This window comes from Antechinus flavipes, chromosome 2 (genome assembly GCF_016432865.1).
Source record: "Antechinus flavipes isolate AdamAnt ecotype Samford, QLD, Australia chromosome 2, AdamAnt_v2, whole genome shotgun sequence".
In the NCBI taxonomy this organism is placed as follows: domain Eukaryota; kingdom Metazoa; phylum Chordata; class Mammalia; order Dasyuromorphia; family Dasyuridae; genus Antechinus; species Antechinus flavipes.
Genome location: NC_067399.1, coordinates 5,747,125 through 5,767,029, shown reverse-complemented (window position 1 = coordinate 5,767,029; position 19,905 = coordinate 5,747,125). Strand labels below are relative to the sequence as shown.

The window sequence follows — 19,905 nt, the reverse complement described above, 5'->3', positions numbered from 1 at the left end:
CTGGGTATCTCACTTCCCAATCAGATCTTTTAATTCTAGTCAGTCAGTCAAGTATGGACAAAACACCTACTGGGTGCCAGGTCCTGGCTCTCAAGGGTCTCATGGTTTAATGGGTGGTGGGAGAAGGAAAGCGGCACTTATCAAACACCTATTATACGCTTCACAAATATGCCAATTGCTTCCTTTGGACAGTCAGGAAGAGCGAAGATGATGTGGCAGGGTCAGGCGGTGGCCACTGAAACCCTCCTTACCAAGTACTCAAGCTCTATGGCTGGCCACGCTGCTTAAATGCCCCATGCCCATCTGCCCAAAAGACTATTCTATGGAGAATTAAAACAAGGCAGGAGGGAGTCAGAACAGCCTCAAGATCTTGCTGAAGAACAGAGATGATCCCCCCAATGTTCCCAGGGACCTTGGGGGCCGGGCCTGGGGCGGAGGCCGGAGCTCGCTGCCCCTGGGCACTCTTTGAACACCAAGGACAATGACCAACCACTAAGTCTGGCTCCTCCTTACGACGACGCTGGAGGTGGGCGCTGGGTCAGGGACTGCACGAGGAGCACCAGCTCACCTCCAGCCTCCTGGGGGGAGGAGCCTCACCTGCGGCTGACGTCATACACCTCGTTGCGAAACTCCGAGACGATGATCTGGGGCCGGGAGGAGGACGGAGGATAAAGCTTCTTCATGAGTCCCTGGAGGACCCGCTCATCCTTGTAGTCGTGGCAGCAAAAGGCAAAAATGAGGCCCTTGAGGCAACACTCGATGGCCAAGGCGAGCTCAGGGTCGCGCAGGCGAATACAGGCTCCTGGAGAGAGAGCAGCCTGGTCAGTGGCCGGGGCCCCCGTCCGTGGGCACCGGATCCGGATGGGAGCTTCTGTGAGAGCCCCTGACGCCAGAGCGGGGTCCCCCACGGAGGGAGGATGTTGTCTCTGCACGGCTGATACAGGGGAGGGTCCGCCGCCCCCCTCGGTCATCCCCGTGCACAGGGCCCAGCCCAGACTCGGCCCAAGGCCTACCCAGTGGGCCCACGGGCTTGCGGGTGAACTGGCCCTTGCGGTAGGCGTCCTCGATGGCTTCCAGGAGGGCCGGCACTTGGGAGCCAAACTGCTTGAGCCGGTTGGTCCTGGTCTCCTTCAGCTGGTGCAGGTGCCTGCGCTTGGTGTTCAGGGTCTGCACCACGTCCGACTCCTCTTGCCTAACCAAGGGGACGAAGCGTGAGACCTGCCCGCGGCCCAGCCCTGCCACCCCAGGGGAGCCGGGGACCACCCGTCTGGGGGCCCATCTATACAACCTCACAGGGTCTGAGGGCCCTTCGGGTTCCATCTGCCCAATGTCTTATGGCCTCTAGAGCTGGGGTGAGCTCCAGAGGAAGAGGCCGCCGGGGACCCCAGGGGGCAGTGGCTGAAGCAGAAGGGGCGTCCGTCCCCGGGGAGCCCCATACTTGATCCGGGACCGTTCTTCCTTGTCTTTTTCTATAGTCTGCCGGAAGCGCTCCATCTCCTGCCCCAGGAAATCTTCTTGGTCCTCGTAGCTCTTGAGCCTTTCATTCAATGAAGCGATTTTTTTCTGCCTTTCCTGCCGCACTGGCTCCAAACTCTGGTTAGCACTGTGGGACCAAACACAGCGTGACAGGCCCCACGACAAACTCCGCGAGTGGCACCTCCCCCCGGGCGGAGAACCAAGCCCCCCTGCCGAGGTCCCACCAAAGAAGGCCCCTACCTCCTCTTTAGCTCCTCAATTCGGTTCCTCAGCTGCTCGCCATCCTTCTCCAACCCTTTAAACTCATTACGGCAGCGGATATACAAAACCTGATGTGGAAACATTAGGCGTCCCGTGAGGGAAAGCAGGGGGCGGAGGATCCTTTCCCTACGATCATTCTGAGGGTGGATGTGACCACGTGAGCCTCCCTCGTTCTGAGGAGAGACTGGAGGGCCCAAGCAGCCCATCCCCCAAGAGGTGCCCATCTGGAAGGTCACCAAGGTCCCGGAGCTGAGCAGGCCCCCCCCGGGCCCAGCCCTGGCCCTCACCTCAGCATCATTGTAAGCTTTCTTCTTCTGGATCAGATCCTCCTTGGCTTGAATGCACTTGGGCTCCAGCTCGATGGCCTCCTCGCTGATCTTCTCCAAGTTATCCTGAATAGCCTTAAACTTCCGATCGGCCACACTGACTCTGGCCTAAGGAAAAAGATGCCTCTGAGGAAAAATCCTAATGCCCAAATCTACACAACGTGGACTAAAAAAGGAGGGAAGATGGTCCAGAACTCCCCGAGCTAGCGTGGTGGCGGCCTGACCCGTGACATCAGATCTCAGGGTCAGGAGGAACCTCTTGCTCCCCGTTCCCAACTCCAGGGAGCATGGCCGAGGGCGAGGGCAACCTCTGGGGAGCCCTGTCTCTGCATTTACACAGGAAGCTCTGTCAGGTCTCCTGGAAGAGCAGACTTGGGGGCCCCAAATGAATTCATTCCCTTTCCCCTCACAGCCTCGGCACACGACTTCTGGGCTGAAGGTGGGCAGACCCTTTTTCTTCAGCCTTTCAAGGCCAGCTCAGAGCCCCGAGAGCTGCCTCATTCCTCTGCCCACTGCACCACACTACCTCCCTTTTCAGAGTGCAAAAAAAATTAACAAGCACCTAGGACTTAAGTCATAAATATCTGCTGATGAAGGGGGAGGCAGGAACTGAGAGGAGCACATTGAAAAGAAGTGACCGCTTTGCCTATTTTTGCTTTTATTGAGCATGAAAGAGATCCTTATATAGCTGATGAATCAACACGCATTCAGTTCTGATCCAGGAAACCCATGCCCTTCCCTGCTGCTTCTTCCTCCACAAATACAGGGACATGATTTCTACGCCATCCTCGTTCTGGTGCTGAGGAAGCCTCTTCCTGGCCCCTGTGCATCCACTACTTCCTTCTCCCTCCCTCCTGACTGTTTCCTCTCTGCTTCTTTTAATGATCTTTAAAGTTTTTAAAACTTATTATCTTATTTCTCCCTATCCCGCCTTGACACAATTTTTAATATCTTTTTTTTTTTGGGGGGGGGGGAAGAAGTGCAAGGCAATTGGGATTAAGTGAGTTGCTTAACATTACACATGAAGTAAATGTTAAGTGTCTGAGGCTGGATTTAAACGTGGGTGGGTCCTCCTGATTCCAGGGTCAGCGCTCTACCCACTGAGCCATCTAGCTATCCCTTTAATATTTGTTTTTAAAACTTCTGAGCTCAATTTTTCACTCTCTCTCCCCATCCCCCCTCACACAATTCAATACATGTATAGTACGCGGACTATTTCTGTAAGTCACATTGTGAAAGAAAACATGGACCAAAAAAACCAAACCCACTCTCAAGAAATATAAGTTAAAAAAAAAAAAAAACCACTTCAATGTGTGTTCAGACAGCAGCAGTCCTTTCTCTGGGGGTGGGGAGCATTTTTCATCCCGAGTCCTTCAGTTGTTCTGAATCATGGCATCACTGGGAAGTTACGGCACTGACGGCTGATTCTCTTCTCGCTGTTACTTTGTGCACGGTACCCGTCCCCCTGCATCAATCCGCTAAAGGCTCTGCAGGTGTTTCTGGGAGCATCCTGCTCATCATTTCTCACAGCACAACAGTATTTCGTCGCCATCACAGACCACGATTTCCTCAGTCATTCCCCAACTGATGGGCACCCTCACAATTATCCAATTCTTTGGCCCAAGAACGAGCTGCTGTACGTGTTTTTGTACATATACGTCCTTTTCCTTTCCGTTCCTCTCTCTGGGGATACAGCAGTGGCACTGCTAGATCAAAGTATACGTGTGGTTTTATAGCTCCTCATAGTTCCACAGCTGGATCAGTTCACAACTCCACGAATGGTGCATGTGTCTCATGTTTCCCTTGACACCACCATTTGTCATTTTCCTTTCCTGTCCTATTAGCCAATCTAAGGGATTGTGGTAATATTTTAGAACTCTTTTCATTTGCTTTTCTCCAATCAATAGTGAGAATATTTTTTTTCTCCATAAGGCTATAAATACTATGACTACTTCATCTGAAAACTGTTCATATCTTTTGATTACTTACCATTTGGAAAATGAGTAATCTTTATTCTATTTGCTCCAAAAAAACACCAAAAACTTTTTTTTTTTCTAACAATTACTCTAATCATATTTCCCTGCTTATTCTATTCTCTTTTCACATCCCTTCTCATGAGTGTTTTGCTCCCCCATATGAACCCTTTTCTATCCTCTCCTTCTATTCTTCCCCCTCCTACTTTCCTGCAGGCTCAGACAAGACTTCCCCACCCAAACGAATGTATATGTTATTCCCTCTTTGAGCCAATTCTGATTCAAGTAAGGTTCCCGTGCTACCTTTCTCCTCCTCCACTGCAAAAGCTTTTTCTTGCCTTTTGTATGTGATAAAATCTCCCCCATTCTACCTTTCTTTTTCCCTTTTTCAGTATATTGCTTTCTCACCCCTAAATCGTGTTTTCTTTAGATATTCTTTCCTATTCAACTCATACCTGTGCCCTCTGTCTACATATACGCCTTCTAACCACCCTAATAATCAGAAAGTGCTTATGAGTCGTAAGTAGCATCATCCCATATAGGAACGTAAACACTTTAAACTTACTAAGTTTCTTACGAATTCTCTTTCCCGTTTACCTTTTTATGTTTCTCTAGAGTCTTGTACCTGAAAATCAATTTTCTCTTCATTCTGGTTGTTTCATTGAGAATACCTGAAAATCTCTATTTCATTGAATATCCTTTATTTCCCCCTCTGAAGAATTATAGAATTCTGAAGGACCTCTGAACAGAGATTGAAGCAGACTTTTTTTTTTTTTTTAACGCTATTTTTCTTGAGTTTTTTTTTTGGGGGGGGGAGGGTGCAAATGTTGCTGGATAGGGGATTCTTGATTATAATCTTAGCATTTGGATTGGAGGATAAATATCCTCCAAAATGCTCGATTCCAAGCCCTCTGGGTCCTTTAAGGTAGAGGATACTAAATCTTGTGTTACCAGACTATGGCTCCACAACTTGAATTGTTTCTCTGGGGCTGCCTGCAGGACTTTTTCCTTGACCTGGGAGCTCTACCATTTGGCTATACTATTCCCGGAAGTTTTCATTTTGGGATTTCTTTTCCAGAAGAGATGGGTGGATTCCAGCCCATTTCTATTTCCCTCTCTGGTTCTAGAATATCAGGGGAGTTTTCTTGACAATTTCTTTAAAGATGCCGTCTAACTTGGCTTTTTTCAACAATGAGGTGATTCAAGGCAGTTCCAACAGACTTGTGCTAGATCAGAGTACCATGGAGACTGAAAGTAGATCAAAGAACAGTATTTTCACCTTTTTTTGTGGTTACTTTTGTTGGTGTGCTTGGTTTTTTACTTCCTCATTTCCCCCTCTTGAGCTATTTTTTCTTGGGCAGGAAGATAAATGTGAAAATATATTTAGAAGAATTGCACACATTTAACCTATATTGAGTTACTAGTGGGGGAGATGGGGAGATAGGGACAAACATTTAGAACGTAAGGTTTTGCAAGGGTGACTGTTGAAAACTATCTTCGCATATACTTTGAAAAATAAAAAAAACTATTACTAGGGGCAGCTAGATGGCGCAGTGGACAGCACACCAGCCCTGAAGTCAGGAGGACCTGAGTTCAAATGTGACCTCAGACGCTTAACACCTCCTAGACGTGTGACTGGGCAAGTTACTTAACCCCAACTGCCTCAGCAAGTGGAAAAAAAAAAAAGAAAAAACTTAACTCAAAAAACGATTACTATATTTTTCTAAAAAGATAATATCTAGGCTTATTTTGGATCACGATTCTCAGGTAGTCTTAATCATTTTTAAATTCTCTCTCCTAGACCTATTTTCCAGGTCAGTTGTTTTCCCAATGAGATAGTTCACTTTGTCTTCTAGATTTTCATCCTTTTGGTTTGATTTTGTTTCTTGATTTCTCATAAAATCATTAGTTTCCGTTTGTTTTAAGTCTAATTTTTAAATTTTTTCTTCAGTGAGGTTTTGTACCTCCTTCTCCACTGTTCACGTCTACTTTTCCAGGAGTTGTTTTCTTCAGTGGGTTTCCCCCCCATTTGGCCAGTTCTGCTTTGTAAATCATTCTTCTTCATGGTCTCTGTCCTTCATTTGCCATTCGGCCTAGTCAGTTTTTCCATGGTCTTCCTCGGTATTTTTCCGTTATCTCTTTACCGAGCTGTTGACTGTTCCGCGTGGTTTCCTTGCATCGCTCTCACTCCTCTTTGCAATTTTTCCTGCTTCTCTCATTTGATGTTCAAAATCCCTCTTGAGCTCTTCCATGGCCCGAGACCAGTTCTTGGTTTTCTTGGAGGCTCTGGATGCAGGGGGTCCCACCTGGTTATCTTCTGAGTGTGTGCTTTGAATTCCCTATGCTCAGCACCGTTTTCTGTTGCTTGCTCAATTTCCTAGCCCGTCACATGACTTTTAACTGTTTGTCAGAGTTCTGTTCCAGGGTGGAGGGTCAAGCATCCCAAGCTTCAGGGTTTTTGTGCTGCTCTTTGCAGAGATTTTTCCAAACCAAGGAGGGATGGTTTTCCCGCTCTCCTGGCCTGGGCTTCAAGCCCCTTCTGTGATGAGGGTCCCGTGGCTGCAAGCTCCGGTGTGCTAGGGCCCCTCCTCACCCAGGGCTAGACCAGGATCGCATTGGGGCCGAGCCTCAGGGTCCCGCTTCAGGGTGAGCAAAGAGCTCCTGGTATTCCCTCTGATCCCTTGTTCCTCCTCCTCATCTGCGGGCTGAGTGCTCCGGAGGCTCCCGGGTTTGTGCTCCCCCCTTGGCTCTGCTCCTCACTCCGGCTCCTAACCTTTGCTCCTTCCCCTCCTGGGACCCTCGGTCTCTGCCAGGTAATGATCTCTTCCCCGGCCTGTGGCTGGGCTCAGGGCACAGACTTTTACCTAACAGTCACATGACTGGCACAAGGGCTGTGGAGTTTGGGGCTGAGGCTCCCCGCCCCCACCAGGCCGAGCCCTCCTGCGAGTGGCCGGCAGTCCCTCGTGGCCCTACGCCCCGGACACGATTGTTTTCTTTCCATTTTCGGAGGTTCACTTTGGTGCTGAATCCTGCACTCAACGACCTGATCTCTTTCCTGTTAGAGGAGGGTGGGCCGCCCCTCCTCGGGGGCCCGCTCTCCTCAGTGAGGTCTCCCCTTCCCCTTACACCCCCCCGCACCGGGCCTAGCACACGGGGCTCCACCAGCCTGGCTCCCGGCTGCTCCCCGGAGCCCCACCCTAACAGCTCACCCTGTTACAACAGGGCAACGCCGTGCCCTGTAGTCTGAGCGAGACCCAAGTTCCAATCTGGCCTCAGACACCTGTGATCCAGGTGACCCTGACCTTGTCCTGCCTCAGGCTCCTTGCCTGTAAAATGGGGAGAGGATCAGCCCCTCCTCCCAGGGCCGCTGTGGGGATCAATGGGACCTGAGCACTAAGGCTCTTAGAGCTGGTTCTGGCCCAGTGGGGGTGCTCCCCAGAGGCCTGTTTGCTCACCCGCCAGTCCTCCACCTTCTGCGTCAGCCGCACCGTGCGCTCCTCTCCGGTGCTCACCTGATTCCTCATTTCTTTAATCTCCTTCTCGTACTCGCCCACCTACGAGACAAGGAGGCGCGAGGTCCCGAAGGCCCCTCCGACCCCGAGCTGACCCCAGCCCGCAGAGACCCCGCGCGGCCTACCAGGGCCCAGGCCATCTCGTGCTTCAGGTCCTCCAGCTTCTTCTTCATCACGCTCAGGTCGGCGATGCTCTGGAAGCGCTCCTCCTTCTCCAGGCACTGGCGCCGGAGCTCCAGGAGCCGCTGCAGACACAAGGGCGCAGCTGGTACCTCTGCCGGGTGTGCCCGGGGGTGCCCTCGGGACCACGGGGGATCCAGCCATGACACCTTGGTGGTGCAGGAGCTCGGGCAGGGCCCACAAGGGGTGCTCCTGCTGCGCTCTCCCGCCTGTTGCTGGGGTTCTGGCCCCCGCAGCTGGCCCAGTTTTGTGCATGACTCTGGATAGGCCCTCCCCGTATGCCTGAAATGGAGAGGCCTGGGGACCGGGAGCAGGGCCGTGAGCGGCCGCCCCGTCCCTTTGTCCCAGGAGACTCAGCGTCGCCGTCAGCTCAGTTACCCCGGGGCCTTCCCCTTCCTCCTGTTTCAGGACCAGGCGCCAAAGACCTGAAGGCAATGTTCCGGCCTCCCCCTCATAACCTGGAGCCTGAGGGGTGGCTCTCAGGGCGGAAGGGTCACAGCTGCACCCTCCAAGTTGGGTCATGCTCCCCCAGGCCCAGCCCGGCCGCCACAAAAAGCGCCTACACTGGCTGCCCCGCGGCCCTCCCCGTCACCATTCTCAGCCCCCCCAGCCCTGCAGTGCCGGCTGTGACCCTGTGACCGGGCCCACATCTCCCCAGGGCCTCCAGGCCCAAGGCCCTCTCTGTGTGACCCTGATGACCTCAGCCTCTCCTTTCTGTGGACCCTCCTTCCCACACTCAGACACTCCACCGGGGGGAGGGGAGGGGTCTCCTCAGGCTCAGGCCCTGGGTGTGGCACCCCCCTCCCCACCCCACCCCCACTCGCCCCTTTCTCTCTGGTCTCCCCAGGGTCCGGTGTGGCCGCCTCTGGAGGACCGGCCCTCGGGGCCCGGCTCCCACCTACCTCTTCCCCCTGCTCAATCTGGTCCCGGGTTCTGGCCTTGGTGTCCATGATGTACGAGTAATCCTCTTTCATCTGCTCCAGCTGGGTCGCTTTCATGAAGAACTGCACCAAAGAGCAGCACGAATCAGGCGTGTCACCGAATCCCCTTCCTCTCCCGCCTGCCGTGGTCCTGGGGGTCGGCCCAGAGGGCGCTGGGATTCTGCCCCCCACTCAGGGCCGGAGGCCGGATTGGAACTCGGGCCAGGAGGCCTGGGCGCCCACAGCCGCGCCCTCCCTGGAGGAACAAGGGCCCCCAGGGCCCCTCCCAAGAAACGACTCCTGGCAGAGCCCCCATCTCCAAGGGAAGTTCTCCTTGTGTGCTCCTGCCTGGAGCACGAAGGCTCCCCACCCACGACCCCACCCCCTGCCCAGGGGCGTCCGGGGTGGGGGGGATGCGTTCTCTCTGAAGCGGGAGCCAGTGCCCCGAAGGCCCCTCATAGGCTGGCCCCCGCACTGAGGAGCCCCTCGAAGCCCAAGGTCGCTTCTCCCTGGCTCACGGCCCCGGCAGATTCTGGGTCAGTTCCAGAACACCGGCTACCAACAGAACCCAGCAGAGGGGAGTCGCCCAATGAGCCCCCAGAGGGCGCCCTGTCTGGGAGGGAGACACCAGCCTGGACTGCAGGCCCAACCCTGGCGCCACCTTTACCGAGGAGGGGGATGGGCCATTCAGAAGGGCCCAACATCCACGGCCATCGAGCCCGGCGCTCTTGGGGCCGTTCTCCCAGGGCCTGCGTCAGCCCGGAGCAGCCCTCCTGGCCCCAGGGCTCCGGCCCCCAGCCGTGCCCCACTCCCGGAGCCCCCGGGGGCTCTCTTGGCAGACATGCCGGACCACTTGGCCATCTCCTTCTCCAGCTCGTCTCGCAGGGTGACGTGATTTGTCCAGGGCATCCGGATAGTTCTGAATATGGGTCTCTGCAGGTGCCCCCTGGGTCTTGCCACTCTCTGCCAGGGCCAGTGGGGGCCGCAGGGCGAGGCAGGGTCACACCCCGGCCGGGGGTCCCGGGCCCTCGCCCAACATGGCGGAGGCAGGCCGTGCTCCTGGGCTCCCTTACCTTGTATTTGTCCCCTTCGTTCTTGGACTGTAAGAACTGCTTGCTCATCTCTTGGGTCAGAATGGACACGGGGTTGTCCACCTGGGGACGGACAGACAGCGAGTCGTTAGTGCCCACCTGGATACACCGCGGTGGGCTTTGGAGGACTGAGGCGGGTCTGGGTGCAGCCTCTGTGGGGGCCAGGCCGTGGGGGCGGGAGACGGCCGGAGCCCGGAGGCGACAGCCTGCACAGGGCCGTGGGCTCCAGGCCCAGGAGCTCCACCAGCCTCCACTCAGGTCCACACCGGACCTTCCTATCCAAGTCTCAGTCTTCCTGCAGGGGGCACTGAGATGGGAACCCCCTCCCTTCCCCCCCATTCATGGCTTCTGCCCCCAATCGCCAGGCTGCCTCTACTCTCGTGAATTTGCTGGGCAGAGGGGAGCGAGCACCCAGAGGAAGGGGCCAGGTGAGGGCTAAAAGGACCAGACTGAGGCTGGAGGGTTCAAATCCAGTCCTGCCCCTCCCTCCCATCCCTTCTGGCAGCTCCTTCTTGCTCATCTCTTTGCCCGTTAGCCTACGAGCATCTGTGCTAAGGACTAAGGGCTCGGGGCCGCGGGGGCCGGGAAGGAGGGCAGGTTTCCTGGCGGCGGCCCTGAGGTGGGCCGGACGGGCCAGAGGAGCGTGTTCCTGTGCTACGGGAGCACGTGGAGATGCCGGGGGCGGGGGGACGTGCCCTCGGGCTTGGGGGGGACAGCTCAGCGCAGCCTGGGCAGGGGGCGCTCGGAGGGACCACCTCCTAAAGAGGCCCTTCTGCTCCCTAAAAGCACAAACTGCTCGCAGGCGGGACGCCGCGCCGTTACCTGGATGTTAAAATGGTCGAGGATGGCCGTGAGCTCTTCCTTCTTGTTAGAAACCAGATTTCCTAGTTAGAAAAACACACACGGGACATCCAGTGACATTGGCTGCGCAAGCTCTGCGATCCCCCGGGAGCTCGCTCCCCCGCCCCATCAGAGCTGCGCTGACCCTGCCCCCAGGGCCCAGTGGGCACCAAACAGGGCCTGATGGGCACCAAATGGCCCAGTGGGCACTGAGCAGGGCACTGAGTGGGGCTGGCAAGCATCAAGCAAAGTCTGACGGGCACCAAGTGAGGCCCAGGGTAATCCCGTCTGCATCGAGGCGCACTTGGCAGGAGGGGCTTAGAGAGTGCAGGGTGAGTGGGCAGCCCGAGGGCAGTTTGGGACCATCTGTCAGAGGTGGCAGGGGGCCCTTCATGGCACTGGGATTCCTCTGGGGTGGGCACAGGCTGAGGCCTCAGGGAAAACCACAGCAGGAAGCAAAGGGGGGTGGGGTGGGGGAGGCGGCGAGGAGTGAAGGGATCCGGCGCGCTGGGACAGGGAGGGAGCTCAGGATGCCCCAGGACTACGCTCCTCCTGGAGGCGAAAAGCCAACAGGAGGCAACCCTCCTCGGGGGCTCTTGGGGAGAACTGCGCAGGGAGGAAGAGGGGCTCTAGGGGCGGAGCATCCCCAGAGGGCCCCGCCCACGACCAAACAAAAAGAGGGTCTGTGTGGGGAAGTGAGCTGAGACCCTCCACTCTGGCAATCATGGCCCAGAGGGCCCCAAGGTGCGGCCAGGGCGTTCGGGGAACATCTGCAGCCCTGGCACGTTCCCGCTCTGCCAAACTGGCAGTGGAGGCAGAGGGCGTGGCCAAGGCTGCAGGAGCGAATGTCCGGCCCGGCTGTCAGGGGGCGGCTCGGGGCCCAGGGACCACCCTCGGTCTGGGGAAGGCCAGAAGCCCCAGAGCAGGCGAGGCGCCAGCGGCCAGGAGGCCGGGGTTCCGGGAGGCCGGGGTGTCTGGGAGGCCGGGGTTCCGGGAGGCCCGGGTGGCCCGGGTCAGAGCTCACCGGTCTGGCCCTTGAGCTTGTAGCTGCGGTTGCCCTCCAGGCTGATGTGCTGCTGCACCGTGATGGAGTCCCCGTACACGTTCGGCTTGAAGGCGTCCTCCCCTCTGTTCCGCAGCGTTATCGAGATGTCGGCAGAGCTGCAAACGGGACCAGAGCAGCCCGGTCGTCCTCGCGGGGACAGCCAAGGCCCGGGGGACCCCCACGTGGGCCAGGCTTCGGCCGGCCGCTCTCCACGGCTGCCCGCCCCCAGCAGGATGACGGCCTTCTCTGACTCGTGCCTCCCCGTGTCCGGCCTTTCCCTTCCCTATCAGGGCCGCCAGGGCTCCCCTCATTTCCCGATTCTGACCCCAGATTCCGGCTGCTCCTGGGATGTACCAGGCACAGGGGCCGGTGCCAACCCATCTAGACTGCCCATGGACCCCCCCCCCCCGACCCCCCGCTCCTGTCTGGCAGAGCCTTCATCCCGGTCACAGCCTCCTGGGGCTCTCGCTGTCCCGTCCCCTATTTCTGCCGAGGCTGCCATGTCCCCTTCCAGGCTCGAAGCCTCGGGTCTCTGGGTCACAGCCACATCCTTCCTCGCCAGGCCGGTAACACTCGGGTTTGGGGGCCCCGCTTGCTGAAAGCCCACCCCCAAGGCTCTGAGAGCTCTTCACAATATGGTGTCGGGCTCCTCCCTGCCTCAGGGCTGAGGTTCTGAGCTGGAAGGGACCCCCAAGGGCCCTGGGGACCAAGCTCCTAATGAGGCCACAAAACACCAGAGCCAGGTTCAGACCCAAAGCTCCTGAATGATGGGAAGACGGGGAGGTGGGGAAGGAAGTGTCTCTTGGGGGCCCGCAGACAGGGTCGGGGGTCCCCGATTTGGGCAAAGGCCCCCCGGGACTGTCAAAGCCAAAGAGACGGGGCCGCGTGCTGGCCCGGAAGCAGCAGCAGCCGCCGAGGCCGGGCAGGCCGTGGTCACCAGGGAGCCGCCTGGCAGCTTTGTGGGCAGAGCATGGGGGAGGGGGAGCGCAGGGGAGGCCGCGGACGGCGCCGCCCTCCCGGCCTCGGTGATGTGGGACGGTTCTCTCGGGGGAGAGAAGGGCAGGATGAGGAGGGATACTCGGCCCCAACCACCGTCATCACGGTGCTTTTCTGGGCCTGTGCTTTTCTAGAGTCGTTTCCAACCCGGGTTTACCAAACAGCCCTTGACAAGCAGCGGGAGGGCGGGAGCCAGGCCCAGGGCAGCCTCCCCAGCAGCCTCACGTCCCCCCGCCCCCAGGGCCACCCCTTCTAACTTCCCTCTTGGCTGCAGGGGGGAGGGGGAGGGGCAACAACTGGACCCCTCATTCCCTCTGCTCCCTTATTTCCTGCCCCCTCCCCCCGCCCTGTTCCCTTCACCCCGCACTTCAGGGTTTCACTCCCTGCAGCCTGACCATGAGCACAAAACCCAGGGCGGGGCTTCTGGCTCCCTCCCACCCACCCACCTTTCCTGGGGGCGTCAGTGAGGGAGGAAACGCCGCCTCCATCTCGCCCGCACCCCGGGCAGGGGCGCAGCCACCTCCTCCCGCGCTGGCAGCCCCGGGAGAGGCCCAAGGCTCCGACCCCTGGCACTCACCTCTGCCCGTCCTTCACAAACCCTTTCAGAGAGGAGCCTCTGTTGGTGGCCGTAGCTTTCCCTCCGAGACCCACTATGAGCGCGGTCAGGACGGCGCTTTTGCCACCTGAGGGGGGAAGGATGTCAAGAGCCCAGTCACCATCTGAGAGGAGGCTTCTTCCTGGCCCCCCTCCCCCCCCCCCGGACAGCGGGCTCGAACCCTGTCCCGACCCCTGCTGCCATGTGCCCAGCGGGCACTGCCCCCTCCTCAGGGCACCCTGAGCGAGCAGAGGAGCTCGAAGGGCACGGCCAGCCATCACCCGCAACCTGCGAGCACTTCCAGACATAGTCAGGGAGAACTCTCCTCCTCCCCCAGAATGAGACATGACAAACCACCTTCCTCGGAGGCTCATCTGAAAAGCGGGTGGGCCGAGACTGAGGCGCCCCCGCCCCCCGAGCTGAGATTCTGCCCCGGAGCGAGTCAGCCCCGTTTCTCGGGTCCAGTTCCGTCTGTCCTGGAAGCAGCCGCTAAGCCGGCTCAGGCCATGCTGGGCCCCCCCCCAGGGCACAACGGCTCAGACCGAGCAGAACCAGAACCAGAGCGGCCCAAGTTTAGGCGTCCCACCCAACGCCCGACTAACTCCGAGCCCGGAGAGCGCCTGTCCGGCTTCTCCTGACAGATTTACGGGGAACAGAACAGAACCTAATTCCAGCAAAACCACGAGAAGCCATTTTTCTTCTCGAAGAAGGACCCGAGAGAAGTCCCAGGAGTGAGAAGTCATGGGACTCACCCAGGCCAGCCAAGAGGGCAGCCGGAAGCCAGGACTGCCCCCGGGCCATTGCCGAGGATGCCCGGGGCCAACGCCCTCCATGGCCCGCCAACAGCAACGGCCCAGAGAATTCAGGGGAAACTGAGGACCCCAGAGAGAAACGGGCCTGAGGGGCCTCGGACTGCTGGAGCTTCCCAGACTTGCCCCGCCATCGGCACAGACGCGTGCCCACAAGCACCTCGCCCAGCAGAGCACGACATGCTGGGAGGGGCTCCGGTGAGCCAGGGCCGGGGAAGACCCCATGGATCCTGAGGAGGGGCCAGCGGACAGAGAAAATGACCGAGACTCGTTCACCCCCAACTCGGGGCCACGAGAAAGGGCCCCTCTCGGGCCTGGCCAAGCCCAGCAGACGCTTGTCAGCTTTTCTCTGGATGCCAGGATGCCCACAAGCCCCCAGGAGGTCACCCACACATGGGGAGGGGGGACAATGGAGGGAAGGCCACCAACAGCTGCCCTCCCCCCCAGGCCAATGCCCGGGGCTCTTGGGGCACAGACCGACACCGTGAATCCCAAAGAGACGCCAACTTACTCCCATTGTTTCCCACCACAAAGTTGACGTTGGATCCGAACTTAAAAGGCCCCAGCATGGCGTGGCACATGAAGTTCTTCAGCTGGATGCTCTCGATGATCCCGACTTCGGCCGTTATCTGTTAAAGACCCACGGGCGTCAGCGCGGGCCTGACCATGGCGGGCACCGCCCCTGCCCCCATGCCCGCCTGGCCCAGCCGACCCTCCCTCGGCTAAGAGACCCGACGCAGGCCTGTTCCGGGCAGCGTGAGCGCTCCCCATCGCGGTAACCCAGACACACGGGCCGCGGCCGGGGGACTCAGGGCCCAGGAGGCCGGACTTTCTCAAGGACACAGTCTGGCCGGCTAGGGCCACACCCGTGGGTACAGATGTTCTTGCCGCAGACCGGAGCGGCGGGGAAGGGGAGGCAGGAGAGCCCCGCGCTGGACAGGCCCCTCCTGCCCTCTGGGATCCCAAGGGAACGGGCAGCTGCCCACAGCGTTTCCTCGTCGATGACCCACTACTCACCACCGGGGTTGAGGCGGTCCCGGGGGACAGAGGCATGAGGGACTCTTCCTCCTCGCTCTCCTCAGACTCATCGCCCTGCTCCTGCCTTTGCTTCTTCTGCATCCCCACGGGCAGAAAATTCTCTTCCTTTCTTTTCGCCATGGGACCTAGAACAACGAGGAGTCCCGAGGTGCTCGGGGGCGGCCTCAGACCCTGCCCGGGGGGGGAGGGGGTGTCCAGGCCTCCAGCGAGTCACCGTCGCCCTGCCCCCAACGCTACAAGAGCTGCCCCGGCGGGGCCTCGATAAGCACTTCCCGTCGGGCCCGGGGGCGGCGCTCCCCACACTCTAGCCCCGTCCGGCACATGTGGCCTCCCCCGAGGCCCTCTCCTGCCACATCACGGGGGAGCCCCCTGGCTGGTGACCGAGGGGGTCAGGGAGTGGGAAGCGCAGGGGAAGGCCTGGCCAGCAACGAGGAGGGGCTTTTGTTTGGTTCTCACCAGTTATGAGGCAAGCCCGAGTCAGGCCGAACTCCCGAGCTCCGGCGCGTCCCCTTCCTCAGGGCGGCTCCCGGCCCAGACGAAAGGTCCGGACCTAGGAGACACAAGAGAAGAGCAGCTTGTTAAAGATGAAGGACTCCGGGAGACACACTGCAGGAACACGGGATCCGAGCCGAGCGCGCTCCGTGGCAGCGGCTGTTCTGCCGCTCGGATCGCTGCCGAGAGGGAGGAACTCCAGGCCCCTGCACCCAGGCCAGGGAGCGGGGGCCCAGGGCCCGGGGGAGTGGGGCAGGGATCAGAGAGCACCGACTTTTGCGACCCCTGGCATTTAGCAGAAATTAAACTCTGGCCCCCCAAAGCACCAGCCCGCCTCCAATGCCTGAGGTACGTGGGAAACGTCCCGAAGAAAATGCCATAAAAGCTCCGAGCGAGAGCAATCATTTATTAGCGAGAACCAACAAATGGAGGCGACTGCCTCTGAGCGAGGCCCAGGGCGGCTTCCTCCCGCAGGGTCTGACAGCCCCTCCCTCGGACGTCCCCCCGACTGGCGGGCGGGCTGGCCTTTGGGGGCGGGTGCCGCTCCCTGACATTTCAGGAACACCAGGTGCTTCATGAGCAATCCTGTGACCGACACCCCTCACCTTGATCACAAAGACAGAGGGAGACCGGAGGGGACCCCCTTGGGAGGGGCTGAGCCAAGCTGGTGAAGGAGCAGACACTCAGGGGCTGGGAATGACCATGGGGGGCTCAATCACTCCTGCAGAATCCGCCCGGCCCCCAGAACGAGGGCTGGATCACAGACAAGTGCTGGTGACGTGACCCACACGACATTAATTTTCCTCATTCCCCGCTCTGATTCACCTAGAGACACGTGCCCTCAACGAATGACTATCTGAGCAGCCACAGGGGCAGATGGTGGCGCAGTGGTTAGAGCACAAGCCCTGAAATCAAGAGGACCCGATTTCAAATCTGGCCTCAGACACCACTTCCTGTCTGTGGGACCCTGGGCAACTGCCTCAAAGAAAAAGAATGAGAACAGAAAACCCCGCCACATGGGGGAGGGGCCATCTCCCCTCTCCCAGGCCTGTTTTCAGAGCCCAGGAGAGACGCGGGGCGCTTCTGTTCCCTCTCCTCTCCACACAACGTAAGTTCTTCTCATTCCTCTTTGCTGATAACCGGACTGTGCAGTGACTACAAACTCCAACCCAAAGCTCTCATCTCGCCACCGACAGTGACTGGGGAGCCCCAGGCGAGAGCTTCCCCCCACCTCTGGGACTCTTTAGCCAAACGGGGCTCTCGGGAGCCTATCAGATCTAGGCCCTGCCAACAAGAGGCCGCAAGGGGGACTCCAGTCTACGAGGATGACTGGCGGAGTGAGCCCCTCTGGTGAAAACTGAACGTTTACCCCGTGCACACGTAAGGCAAGGCCAAGCTGCTTTTTTAAGGCATTAACTCATGCATTTCCTTCTTCCCCTCCCATCAGCCCCACAAAGGGAAAGATCTTCAAGTTTATTGCCTCTAAATATCTCTAAATGAAGGTAACCAAAAAAACGTTTCTAGAAATAGGAAATTCAAATACCTGAGAAATTAGCACCTCTCCAGCCTCCTAAACTGCCTGGTTTGGACAGAGAAGGAACAAACCAATCACAAACATGACATTCTAAACCTCCTCTTCAGACCTTTTGGTTTTTTTTTTTTCTGATATTTATTTGAAACTAGATAGAAAATAAGAAAAAGCAAAATAGAAAAAGAAAAGGAAAACAAACAAAATACTGTCACGTGCCTGGCAGCTTATCAGGAAGGATTCAAAATGTGTAACAAATTTCCCTGTCAAAAAGTATCCAGACCAGAAGACACCGTGTTCCCGGGCGCCCCGTGCTTTCTCAGTAGTTACTTTTGTTCTCCGCTGTGCGGTTTTCACTTTAGTCCCTCATTTCCCTGCCCCCTCCCCACGGGCACAGGCACGTACGTGTGTGTACACAGACAAACACACGCAGACACGGAGGCAGAGAAATGCATCCTCGCACACAGACCCGCGTCTAAAACAATCACGTGGCTAACGTAGAATCTAGGTCTCTCTCGACCGAATGGAGGTTTGACTTTGAGACCAATGATCCCTCGCCCTTTTTTCTTTCTGCTCCTGGTCCTTGTTCTAGTGTTTGTGCGTCTCCCATTTTCCATCCTGGTGATAACCTTCTACTTTAATTCTGCTCCTTCACTGGCCGTATTGCTCCGCTTCTCCCCGCCCAGGGATCCCTCCCTCTTTATCCCCTCTCCATCAATCTGCGTGCCCAGTCCCGCTTCCCTTAGACACCCCCCTGTTCCCACCCTCTCCTACCCCACCGTTCCTTGTTATCCCTCCGCCATAAGTCTGTACTCAGACCCAGACCCTCCCGCTTCACGCCGAGGCCACAAAGCCGAGCTTTCCCCGCGTCCCGATTTTCTCCATCTCTAACAGAAAGAAATCCGGACCCAGATGCAGTGCACAAAGAAACTGCGCAAACAGCCCCAAAACGTACCAATGCGCCACCTGCAGTAAGGCGGAGCCTCCGGGGTGCGCAGGGGCGCCTCAAAGAAAGAAACTGTGCAAACAGCCCCAAAACGTACCAATGCGCCACCTGCAGTAAGGCGGGGTCCGCAGGGGCGCCTCAAAGAAAGAAACTGTGCAAACAGCCCCAAAACGTACCAATGCGCCACCTGCAGTAAGGCGGAGCCTCCGGGGTCCGCAGGGGCGCCTCAAAGAAACTGCGCAAACACCCCCAAATTGTACCAATGCGCCACCTGCAGTAAGGCGGGGTCCGCAGGGGCGCCTCAAAGAAAGAAACTGCGCAAACAGCCCCAAAACGTACCAATGCGCCACCTGCAGTAAGGCGGGGTCCGCAGGGGCGCCTCAAAGAAAGAAACTGTGCAAACAGCCCCAAAACGTACCAATGCGCCACCTGCAGTAAGGCGGAGCCTCCGAGGTCCGCAGGGGCGCCTCAAAGAAACTGCGCAAACACCCCCAAATTGTACCAATGCGCCACCTGCAGTAAGGCGGGGTCCGCAGGGGCGCCTCAAAGAAAGAAACTGCGCAAACAGCCCCAAAACGTACCAATGCGCCACCTGCAGTAAGGCGGAGCCTCCGGGGTCCGCAGGGGCGCCTCAAAGAAACTGCGCAAACACCCCCAAATTGTACCAATGCGCCACCTGCAGTAAGGCGGGGTCCGCAGGGGCGCCTCAAAGAAAGAAACTGCGCAAACAGCCCCAAAACGTACCAATGCGCCACCTGCAGTAAGGCGGAGCCTCCGGGGTCCGCAGGGGCGCCTCAAAGAAACTGCGCAAACAGCCCCAAAACGTACCGATGCGCCACCTGCAGTAAGGCGGGGTCCGCAGGGGCGCCGCGGCGGTTTGGGCGTTTCACGGAGCTCTGGATCAAGGGGCCCAGCGGCCGACCCAGCGCTCGGCAAGGGGCCCTCTGGGCTCCCGAGCCTGCTTATCAGCCCGCAGGGATCACAAAAACCCAGGACCTCCCGCAGGGCGGCCCCTGGACAGCGCGCCACCCTGCCTGCCTCGGGTTCCTCATCAAAGGAGATGGAGAAGGCAAGGGCCCCTCGCGGAGCTGCCAGGGGGTCTGGGGCCTCCAGGGAACAAGGCCCAAGTCAGAAATGGAGGGACGGCCTCCTGCCCAGCGGGCATCTGTACCACTCCTGCACGGCGCCATCTACTGGGTCCAGCAGACATGTGCCCCCCTGCTGAGAGCCCAGTGGGCATATGCCCTCCCTCAAGGGAGCTCCTGGTGACCACTTAGTGGTCATCTGTACCCCCCAAGGGGCCTCCTCTTGACCACCCAGTCCCCAGAGGGGATGTGCTCCTCCCCCACAGGGTTCAGTCGCCCCCATCCTCTCCCTTCCCCGTTTCTCTCTTTCTCCCTCCTTCCTGTTCCTCGATTCCCCCTCTCCTTTTCTCCTCTTTCTCCCTCTCCCATCCCCCCAGGATTCTAAATCAGGGTTCGGAGCAGGCGCTGCCTGGAGCTTTTGTTGGTATACAGTAGGCGCCCCTTAAGTGCTCACAGCAAGGACAGGAGGACGCCGCCACCCGCCTCCCCCCTCCGGCCCTTCCCATCGTCTCCCACCTCCGCGCATTGGTCCTGACAGTCCCCCCCACGAACGTCTCTACCTCGGGTCTGTGTCTCCACCACCCCGCCCCCCTTTCTCCGCCTGAGAGAACTTGAACTTTATCCCTCAGGGCCTCCCCCTCCTACCTGCCGAGGTTCAAGGAGCCGCTGCGCGGAGGATGGCGGTGGGACTTAGCGACTTGAGGGTTCAGTTCCCCCCAAACCACGCAGGCGTCCTGGCCTTCGCCCCCACGGGAGCCCGCGGCTCGGGCTGCCCACGGAACCCGCCAAAAC

At 58.4% G+C, this 19,905-nt stretch overlaps 1 protein-coding gene across 3 annotated transcripts in view; it reads right to left on the bottom strand.

Annotated features, from left to right (window-relative positions):
• SMC6 (structural maintenance of chromosomes 6) overlaps positions 1-19,861 on the bottom strand; it is a 34,875-nt gene extending 15,014 nt beyond the window's left edge. Inside the window, exons 1-16 of one of the 3 annotated variants that reach the window (XM_051974109.1) lie at positions 19,759-19,861; positions 15,519-15,612; positions 15,042-15,187; positions 14,536-14,653; positions 13,198-13,303; positions 11,604-11,740; positions 10,562-10,623; positions 9,722-9,802; positions 8,631-8,732; positions 7,674-7,793; positions 7,492-7,590; positions 2,025-2,171; positions 1,717-1,805; positions 1,439-1,603; positions 1,014-1,192; positions 598-802 (exon numbers count right to left, since the gene is read on the bottom strand). In XM_051974109.1, the coding sequence (XP_051830069.1) occupies positions 598-802; positions 1,014-1,192; positions 1,439-1,603; positions 1,717-1,805; positions 2,025-2,171; positions 7,492-7,590; positions 7,674-7,793; positions 8,631-8,732; positions 9,722-9,802; positions 10,562-10,623; positions 11,604-11,740; positions 13,198-13,303; positions 14,536-14,653; positions 15,042-15,182 (1,751 nt within the window). In that variant the 5' untranslated portion in view covers positions 15,183-15,187; positions 15,519-15,612; positions 19,759-19,861. Of the gene's footprint in view, positions 1-597; positions 803-1,013; positions 1,193-1,438; positions 1,604-1,716; positions 1,806-2,024; positions 2,172-7,491; positions 7,591-7,673; positions 7,794-8,630; positions 8,733-9,721; positions 9,803-10,561; positions 10,624-11,603; positions 11,741-13,197; positions 13,304-14,535; positions 14,654-15,041; positions 15,188-15,518; positions 15,613-18,037; positions 18,056-18,204; positions 18,223-19,758 lie in introns of those variants that run through there. The other 2 variants (XM_051974110.1, XM_051974111.1) reach the window with 2 other exon arrangements.
• Positions 19,862-19,905: the final 44 nt, after the last annotated feature.